At 38.8% G+C, this 10,603-nt stretch overlaps 1 protein-coding gene across 1 annotated transcript; it reads left to right on the top strand.

Moving 5' to 3' along the window:
• On the top strand, positions 1-4,994 carry LOC129744688 (apoptosis-stimulating of p53 protein 1). Its single transcript, XM_055737334.1, has 10 exons — positions 1-142; positions 1,048-1,093; positions 1,503-1,770; positions 1,830-2,044; positions 2,113-2,324; positions 2,381-3,932; positions 4,004-4,086; positions 4,316-4,533; positions 4,595-4,797; positions 4,862-4,994. The coding sequence occupies exons 2-10, from the start codon at positions 1,064-1,066 to the stop codon at positions 4,904-4,906; spliced, it is 2,826 nt and encodes a 941-aa protein (XP_055593309.1). The 5' UTR covers positions 1-142; positions 1,048-1,063; the 3' UTR covers positions 4,907-4,994.
• Positions 4,995-10,603: the final 5,609 nt, after the last annotated feature.

Here is a 10,603-nt window from a genome sequence, read left to right as displayed (position 1 = left end):
TGAAAGTATGCAAATGTTTGATGACGAATCACTGTTTCTTATAGTTGTTTAGAAGTGAAAAATCAAATATTTTAGGAGTGTTAACACCCGCATTACGTTGTTTTAACATCTAATCAAACTGTTAAATACCATCAAATAAAAAGTAAGTACTTTTGATCGTTGTAAAAGCTTAATTTCTAATGTGCAAGAAACTAGCACGGAAGTTGGGCTATCTATGTCAGCCATACCTGCAATTATGTAAATTTGTGTAGGTATCTAAAAACCTCTAATATGTGGTTAATTATTGAAGGTTTGATTCAAATTTAGGTGTTTAATTTCGAATTTCTCAATCAGAACTTATCCACTAATGATTCAATAGTACTGTAGGTTTTTTTTTTCCCGGATACTTAGTCGAAACTGCTAAAAAACTTGTTCGAACGACACTAGAGACACCTGTCTCAGGTTGGATCAACTAAGCCAGGAATGGATATAAACAATCGATTTGTATTCTTTCATTTGATGCTTACGTGCTTTTTTTTAACATGTAATATTTTTACAGTTAATGTTAATGGATCAATGCATTTTAAGATGCAAATAAATATATTCATAAAAATTAAAAATATCTCGAATCAGAAGCCACTTATTCCAAAATAATTTTTATACTTATATTTTTTAAGGAATGGTTTGAAGGCTTAAAAGTAATCTGAAATTTTCTAACAACCTCTAAACTATTGGTCTGTATCGTCAATTAGAGAACATCCAAACTACTTCTGCAAGTAGCTAGTTCACAAGGCTAATATTTGGCTCTATTCTGCGAGTCACGTGACGTGACTTCGGTTTTCACCGTAAATTCTCAACTGCTGTGAGCGCTGCAGGCAAGAAATATAGTAATAGATGAAAATGGATTGTTTCTCGTGACTAATAAGAACTCAATGTAAAAATTTCTAGTTTAAATTGTCCCTGAAACTTATTGAAAATGGCATTGATAGACCAAACTAATTACATTCATGAATCGTTGCTGTAGAACTTATTGGATTAATTAAAAAACGTTTTATTTGTTTTTTCTAGGTCATTACGTCATGGTATGAGGGAACCGAACAATTTTGAGGAAGTTGTAAGTAAAGATATGGAATAAATATTTGTATGAAATTTTTTTTTTTTGACCAAACCTATACACTAACCGAGAAACTACGAGTTCGGTAATTCATTTTAACCAGTTTTTTTTTTGGTTAAAGGTTGTTCGGTAAAAATTACTGATTATTCAGAATTTTTTTTAGTGAGTCGACTAATGATGGTCCGTTTCACATAAAGATATTTAGAAAAAAAATGGGCTAAAATTACCGTACTCTATGTTTAAATACCGACTATTGGGCAGAAGAATTTACTGAACAATCGGTAATAAAAATGCCGAAAAGTTGATCCGCTGCAACTTCTAAATTATTTAATTGTGAACACATTGGATATAAAGATGAAAATTCCGCTTAAATGTTATTTCATTATCCCCAATTCTGTACGTCTTCTAGACGCCTGTTCGGCTTAATACTTCCGAACTAAGAATCATGGCTCTTCGGCAGCAGCAGCAAATTGACACACAACAGCAGCTACTAGCTGCGAGAGAACAACGTTTGCGCTTTTTAAAAGCCCAGGAAGCGTGCGATACTGTCGCAGCCGTCGAAGGCGAACGCTTGCGTAGACTTCGCGAACGTGTTGAGGCACAAGAATCAAAACTGCGGCGGCTGAGGGCTTTGCGGGGTCAAGTGGACCTACAGAAAACATACAATGTTACATTAGGTAAATAATTTTCTCAGGATTTCACATAGGGCAACAAATAATATGTTCTGAATCAACAGGAAACGATTTGGACTCAATAAGGGCGTTGTTTAGTGAAAAAGAAAAAGAATTAACATTGGCAGTTGCTAAGGTTGAAGCCCTGACAAGACAGCTGGAAGATCTCAGGCGCGATCGTAGGGGTGCACTAAATTTATTTTCTGGAATCCCTAATAATCCACAGATCAACAATTCTCCAGCTGCTTTGGAACTCGACAAATTACGCAGGGAGCTTATGGTAAGTTTATTAGGTTGGTAAGATAATTTAAAAAATCCTACAAGTAATGAACTTTTTTATTTCAACAGTACCGCAATCAACTTTCGCTACAGCAAGATGCTCGACTTCATCTGCAAAGAGAAGCTTTACAAAAAAGGCAAGCCGAGCTTCAATCCGTCGATCAACGCATATTAGAGCTCCAAGGAAGGCTTCACAAGAAAAGATCATCAATTATGCTTCAGCATCAACAAAACTCTCCTCAGAACTCACAAAACAATGTTATCATTCCAAATCATACTAGGTAAATTACAGTTTAAATTTATGAAGCTAGTTTTCTTAATGTTTTATTTGTTACAGATCCATATCATCAAACTTTTATCCTCAACAAAGAGTTCCACGCAGCAATATCGTAGCTGTCGAGCCATTCAGTCATATCCCTCAAAAGACTACTGCTTTGGGCAATAATGGAAACAAAATAAACATCATGAATAATTCTGGTAATTCTACCATTCAAGGGATGATACCTAATTCGCTGTCGAATGATTTATCTAATTGCAAACCTCAGCACACAAGACAATTGTCTGCTGAGCTTTTTACAACCAGCTCTCTCAACGATAATGATATGGCTCCAGAGAGTGATGAAAATAAATTAGCAGCCAAACAAAAGAAACAGGAACATCTTCTTAAAACCGTACAACAATTTGAAAATGAAGCTTCGAGTTCAACTCTTCAAGCTCTTTTAATGGAAAACAGCAAACTGCTGAATGGCTATGATCAAACTAACAATAATATCAACAATTCACAGGTGGATGAATTCATGTTCGGAGGCAAATATTATAATACTGATCGTTCTACAGACAATATTGGCAATATTGATTTGTTAGACAATATCCAACATGCCAGTACGAATGATTGCGATAGCGATAAGGTATCTGATATGAATGGGATATCAACAAAAGCTACTACTGTGCATAGCACACCATTAATGTTTTTGAATAAATCTGTGGCAACACCAGTAAGAGCTGGCAATTCTTCAAATTCTGGGCTCGAAGATCAAAATTTGTCAACCAATCCCAAGTCGACACAAGGAAGCAATCGGAACTTTGCTCATAATCTGATACACACCATACCTTCCGGTAATCTAGTGGTTCCCCCTCGCAAACCAAATAACGTTGTATCGCCCATGTCCAACTCGAAACTCATATCATCCGAAACAAAGGTGAATTTTGTCATTCCCCAGGCTCAATTGAATCACATATCACATTCTGCAGAATCTGCTGACAAATTAAAACCAGCTTTACCTCCAAAACCCTACAAAAATAATAATCAAAATCAAGAAACAGACACTCAAAACTTTTCGGAATCTAATATCGATCAGTCTGGTAACAATGCGTCCAACAATGCATCCAAGTTAAACAACAACATATCAGATAACTTGCCAATCAAGGCGAAACCATTAACGATTAAAAAATCCCCATACTCTGAGCAACCGAGATTAAAGCAACAATCAAATAATGGTAATTCTTATAAACTCCAACTCCCTGGAGTACATCGCATGGTTGACATGCACATGTTGGCAGAAATGAAAAAATCAGAGGAAAATGATGCATCAGGGGTCACTCTTAAAGAATCGGAGAAAAATGATGAACCCTCCAAACTATCCGAGCTAAATGGTCAAAATCAACGCGGCTTCAACAAAACGGATAACTCAGAAGAGCGCTCGGAACAACATCATTTACAGGAAAAACGATTGGATGAAATTTCTCGCAGAAAACGTAGTTTCGTATCGGCTGTCATCAGTGATGGCAAAATAAAACTAGCTCGTCGGGTCAGTTTTGATCCCTTGGCCCTGCTACTAGATGCCAGTTTGGAAGGAGAGCTCGAATTGGTTCAGAAAACTGCTTTACAGGTATGTTTGAAGTCGTGGTCTAATACTGTACATAATCAGAATTCTCAAGAGGGTTGTTTTTTTTTACAAAGGTTCCGAATCCTAGCGCCGCAAACGATGAGGGAATAACAGCGCTACACAATGCCATCTGTGCTGGTCACGTTGAAATTGTAAGGTATGTTCACAAAACCTGTGTTTTTATGCAACATAACAATTATGTTTTAAAGCAAAAAAAAAGTTAATGTTTAAAAACATTCAAAAAGTGAATAAGAGAAAAACAAAACATGCCTACGGCAAACTATCTCAAAAATATTGGTCTTGGGTTACGTTTAGATCTGGAAAGATACTCAAACTGTACACCAAAGTTTTTCAAAACTAATAAATTCTTTAAAAATTTTCCACAGATTTTTAGTTGGTTTTGGATGTGACGTTAACGCTCAGGATTCGGATGGGTGGACTCCCCTGCATTGTGCTGCCAGCTGCAACAACCTGTCGATGGTAAAGTTTCTAGTAGAATCTGGAGCTTGTCTTTTTGCGGCCACACTTTCGGATCATGAAACTCCGGCAGAAAAATGCGAAGAAGATGAAGAAGGCTTTGATGGATGCTCTGAATATTTATACAGTAAGAAATCAGGATTTATAAAAAATCGTGATAAATGCAACGTGTGTTTTGTTTATTTCAGGTGTTCAAGAGAAACTTGGTATCTTGAACAACGGAGAAGTATTCGCAGTGTTTTGCTATGATGCCCAACAAGCTGATGAGCTGACCTTTTCCGTAAACGATAAATTGACCGTTGTCCGGAAAGGTGATGAATCGGAAAGAGAATGGTGGTGGGCTAAAGATGTAACTGGTAGAGAAGGCTACATTCCAAGAAATCTACTTGGAGTAAGTATTCAAATTTAAACTATGAAATATATTCATATAATACTTAATGATTTTCTATTTTCAGCTGTTTCCTCGTGTTTCGCACTCGAATGACAATCAAAATGAATAGCATTTAGTAGTAGTTGTACATAAAACTGTGTATTTTACAAACTATTGAATATGACTACAATAAAAGTTTCATTTTTAATCAAATCAAACATCATATTTATCTTTGAAAGCAGAAATATTACACAATGCCATACAGGGCAGTCGTTGATTCGAGCTTTTAGTGTCTTTCCGTTGTGGCCAAGTTAAGGAAGCTACATTTATTGGGAGAGAATGTAGGTGTTGCTAACGATTCTCTCCGCTATGTTTTGGGAACAGTCATGTCAGGAGTGTAATAGGGAGAATGTTTTTGGTGAGCTTTGATTTTTGATAAAGTTTTGAGATACTTCTGACCAGATATTGTTAAAAATAGGAGTACATTCTCAGGTCTCCTTAACTGCTTTTTCCAGTTTATTAGGCCGGAACAAATATCAATTTCTTCTTTTGTCACCCTCCCCCCTTCGAAATTCCCAAAAATCTCGAAGGGAGGAATAAATAAAGTTTTAATTATTTTATGGATATTTCGTAAAAAATATCAAATATCCGAAAGATTACAAGAGCAAAAAACAAATTGTGGCAGATGGGAGTTTTATAACCATTTGTATTCTTGATTTTATTGATTTTTTCAATGAAAAAATACTTGATTAATTGGTTTTGTGCAATTATATAGTATGCAATTTTGTTGCATACAATATTTCGTGCAATTTATTCCAATTTATCAGTTTTTTGCATTATTTTGTATTGCCCCCCAAGAGACCCAAGAATAGACCACGGATACAGGTGCTCTTAAGCTATAAATTTTATTAAAATCCGGAAACCTTCAAGCTTCGTGCAGGAAGCACTGATCCTAATATGCGACAGCTTTCCGAATCATTTTTCTTGTGACTTCTTCACAAAATGGTAGGGGGAAGTCGTCTATGGCCGGACAACATAGATTTTTCGAAAACACAATATCCTAATAATGTTTTAACACCATGAAAATAAAGTAAATAGTAGCCTGATATGGTGTTAGAAATATGGTAATCCAAACTGAAAATGTAAACCAATGATAGGCATTTAAAGCTTTTGCCTAGTAGTACGGAGAGGATCGCCTAAACTTTGCATTTGTATTGTGGTTAGTTTTTTCGGCTTGTAAAATTTTAACTGCACATGAACGATATCGTTGATTGGTTATCTTTCGACTACAGTAGATATAAGTGTTGATCGTAGTAATCGGAGAATTAATAATTGGTCATAGTAGTCCGATGTTTAAGAATTGCAAATAAATCACTCTTGTTAAGTATCTCGTTGAAACCACTCGTGTTTTCACTTACTCTCCGTTATTTTCCATAAGGTTATGAGCCCAGAAGCGGGTGTCATAGCGACGAGATAACCAAGTTGAAAATTTTTCACACGTGGTGAAAATTTTTCTGTTTCGGCAAGAGGATGACTGGACAAGGCGGATCGAATGGCCAACAAGCGCGAAGCGGGGCACTTTCGAGGACACCGATGTCCAGTGGGAACGGCCAGCAAGCGAATTTCTCAGGAAGCAGTCAAGCGGGAAGCGAAACGATTACGAGGGCGCAGATTGCAGGTGGCAGCATTTCCCTACCTTTGTCGGAGCGATTGCGTGGCCAAGAAAATTACAGCTCTTGGTCATTTGCAATGAAAATGGTGCTCATCCGTGAAGGAACATGGGCAGCGATTACGGCGGAAGAACCATCCCAGCAATTGTCGGAACGGGCTCTGGCAACCATCTGTCTGAGTATCGAGCCAATCAATTACAGCTTGGTACAGAACGCGCAGACAGCTAAAGAAGCGTGGAATGGCCTGAAAGCAGCGTTTCAAGAAACCGGATATCTTCGGGAATCTGGCCTTCTTCGGCAGATGACCGGGATACGGCTAGTGGATTGTGAATCGGTCGAGGTGTACGTCAATTCGCTGATGACCACGAGGCACAAGCTAGCTGAGATCGGGTTCGAAGTCAACGACCGGTGGATGTCGAACATTCTTCTGATGGGACTTCCGAAGCAGTATGAACCAATGGTGATGGGTCTCGAGGCGTCAGGAATCAACATGACGGCGGACACTATACGAGCAAAGATTTTGCAGGACGTCAAGTGGCCGGATGATGATGCGACGAGTTGCGAGAGGGCGTTTTATGGTAATCATCGAAGTCAACCGAAAAAGATTACGAACGGGAAGCCAGACAAGTCAGCTATCGTGTGCTATAGGTGCAACCAGAAGGGGCATTATGCTGTCGAGTGTCCACAGAAACCGGACAGGCACTCTTCATTCATGGTGCGGAAACGTTGTGCGAAATCGAACGATGTCTGGATTTTTGATTCCGGTTCTTCATCGCACATGTGTAACAATCGAGAGGTACTGGATTATGCACTTCCAGTGAAGGAATCTATCGTCGTGGCTAACAATATGAAAAGTTCGGTTGTGGCCAAAGGAAACGCAACTCTCACAGCAGACGTTTTAGGTGAGTGTAGCACTTTAAAAATAAAAGAAGTTATGTGCATTCCAGATTTGGCGACGAATTTATTGTCCGTAAGCCAGATTTGTAGTTTCGGACATCGAGTTGTGTTTACGAGAGATTCGTGCACGGTTTACAACTCCAAAGACGAAGTGATTGCGATGGGCGATCAGCAAGATGGTCTCTACAAACTTCGTCGGTATGGCAAAGACGTTGCATTTGCGGCAACGCCAAAAGAAGATTTGGCGTGTTGGCACAGAAAGATGGGGCATTTGAATAGACCCACAGTGAAGCGTCGGACGTGGGAAGCTAAGTCAGAAGCAGGAATTTTCGACGGTCATTCAACTGGGACGAAAGGCTGTCGCATCCACAATCCCCGGACCAAGAAGGTGCCAAATAGTTGCAACGTGGTTTTCAAAGGATTTCGAATTCGCACGCAATGCGACGAGGAAGTTTTCCGATTCTCCGAAGCAGATTCGAATATTGAAAAAGGGTCCGAAAAGAGGAGGACAGACAAAATGGTACAGCCAGATTCAAGGGTCGTTATTCCGGGTGGTCCTTTATCCGGAGAGGTCAACAGAGCAGTTTTCGGCAACAAGTCCGAGTTTGACGATATTATTGGCTCAAGGAGAAAACCATTGAACTATTCCAAGTCGAGTCAACTAATCGAATGTCGGAAATTCTCACCAAGGCGGTTCCGGTACAGAAACTACAGGAAGTCAGGTCCTTCCTTGGAATTCAAGAATTCTCGATTAAGGGGGGATGTTGATCGTAGTAATCGGAGAATTAATAATTGGTCATAGTAGTCCGATGTTTAAGAATTGCAAATAAATCACTCTTGTTAAGTATCTCGTTGAAACCACTCGTGTTTTCACTTACTCTCCGTTATTTTCCATAAATAAGATAACAAAACGGAAGTTCAAAAGAAATATTGAGAAAATTAAAAAAATGCGATTTGTCTATGACCGGACACCAAATTGTTGTCTATGACCGGACAAGAAAATATTCAAAATTATAGATGATTTCAACTTGAAACTTTCATTTTTTCATCTCTATAGCACCCTCAAATGGTAAGCAGCAAATGAGGATTCAATAACGAAACTATTTTGGTCCTCTGAGAAACTTTAAATTTTGCTGTCCGGTCATAGACAATTTTTCTCTAGTTTTTTCGAAAAAAATGTTTCATTCTGGTTTGTCAAAAAAACTTTCATGACTGGCTTCATAGAACGTTCAGTATGGGAAAACACATACTCACAAGACCTGTGCAAGTGATTTCAGTCATTTTGCTACGTTTTTGTGCCATTGGTGACAATTTCGGTGAAGTAATTCGAAGTGTCCGGCCATAGACAACACTTTTGGAAATGAGTGAAAACTAACATGAAATGATTTCTCTTACCACATGAAAATTTGGTAATTTTTTTTTTCTAATATAGTTAAGTGACCATAATATTGATACTCTTCAAATCAGTAGAGGAACCAATATTTACAAAAATCTATTTTTGAAGTTATTGCTTAAAAACCTTAAGTGTCCGGTAGTAGACGATTTCCCCCTACCAGATATTCAAATCGTTTTGTTCGTTTAACTTGATATAGAGCACCGATTCTCATACCAGACGCGATCCTCGTACCATCTGGCTCCGAAACAAAGCAACCGTTAGCCGTGAACGTCATCACCAAATTTCTGTCACAAATCTTGCCGACAGACAAAAGGTTTGTGGCTAAACCAGGAACGTGTAAAACTTCCTTGGCTTCGGCTCGTTGTTCTTCCATCGGCTTCCTGGCTGGATGACCGTCAACTCTTGATTCCGCTTCTCCTCCTTTCCACTATTGCTGGGCCCATAACCTATTGGGTGGTTAATGGAAGTACAACCGGTTTGGTACAGCGGAGAACAAAGAATGAAAATTTATTTTCTCCTATATAAAGACATTACTTTTCATAGCTTACTTATCTTTTAACATACATATATTTCACGACATAACCTGATGAACAAAATTTCTCCAATTCTCTCGATCCATGGCAACCGTTCTCCAATTTCTCGGGCATCCCACATTCGCCAGATCACGCTCTACTTGGTCTAACCACCACGCTCATTGTGCCCCTGCACATCTCATTCCTACCGGATTCATAGCACTCCGTTCTCCTGCACGCTGCCAAAAATGATTCTTAACACTCGTCGCTCGAATACTCCAAGTGTGCGAAGGACTTTCTCGAGCAATATGCATGTCTCGCGCCGTAGAGAACAACCGGTCTAATGAGCGTGCGAGAGCTAAATCTTTTCGACCGCAGTTGCTTGTGCAGTCCAAAGTAGCGGGCGGGACTAGCAGGTTCGGTCGGTCTCGGATCCACATGCTAGCATATCCTTCGTCTTGGACTATAGATTATCAATCCAATTCTTACTGCTTTGCGCTTCAGTTTGTGGTAGATCCCCTCCACCGCCGCAGATGATCTGCCGACTATATCAATGTCGTCGGCAAAGCAGATAAGTTGACAGGGTTTTTTGAATATCGTGCCTCGTATTTTGTCCACCGCTCGTCGAATAACACCTTCTAGCGCCACGTTGAACATCATGCAGGATAGACCATCGCCTTTTCGAAGCCCCTGCGCGATTCGAATAAACTCGACAATTCACCCGAAATCCACACACTGCGTTTCTTCCATCGTTGCATTAATCAGCCCGGTTCTACCCACATTTCTAAGTGAGAAAAAATGATTTAAGATCACATAGTTCTCAAACATTGTGTTTGGCTTCAATCTCAAAATTGAACGAAAGAGATAACAAGTTATGAAGCTCAATAGAGGCCTCTACAAGAAGTTTCTCAACTCAACGTTGTTCCAAATGGATTATTCGACCATCCTATACGATATACATGATATACATAACATGGCCTGCAACTAGCAGCAGTGCTGCAACTTTTCGTGAAGGAATGGCATGTGTTCACGTACCTTTTCACAAAATTTATTGCATGGTACTCTTAAACAGTTAAAGATCCAATGGCTATTTTACTTTTTGCAGGACTCAAGATCTTTTGATTTACAGAACATGGTAAAAAGGTTTAAAAATTCAAAAATCACATGATTCCGTACATTTAAAGTCGGTTTCGAAAAATATGTAACGCAGTTTGCTTTATTATGCAGTTTTATAAATATATATGTTTTTGTTTACCTACTTTTAAAAACATGCCAGCTGGGAGGGAAGTGAGAGAGATGAAGTGTACCAACAAAATTTAAATGCGTGTGCTTATTCTTCAAATTAAATAGGT

Source organism: Uranotaenia lowii, chromosome 2 (genome assembly GCF_029784155.1).
Source record: "Uranotaenia lowii strain MFRU-FL chromosome 2, ASM2978415v1, whole genome shotgun sequence".
Lineage (NCBI taxonomy): Eukaryota > Metazoa > Arthropoda > Insecta > Diptera > Culicidae > Uranotaenia > Uranotaenia lowii.
The sequence above is the reverse complement of the archived record's forward strand: the minus strand, read 5'-3'. Positions and strand labels throughout refer to the sequence as shown.

Coding starts and splice junctions, on each gene's coding strand:
- LOC129744688 (XM_055737334.1), top strand. CDS start 1,064: ATGAGGGAACCGAACAATTTTGAGGAAGTT. Junction 1,771..1,829: donor AACATACAATGTTACATTAG/GTAAATAATTTT, acceptor CTGAATCAACAG/GAAACGATTTGGACTCAATA. Junction 3,933..4,003: donor TTCAGAAAACTGCTTTACAG/GTATGTTTGAAG, acceptor TTTTTTACAAAG/GTTCCGAATCCTAGCGCCGC.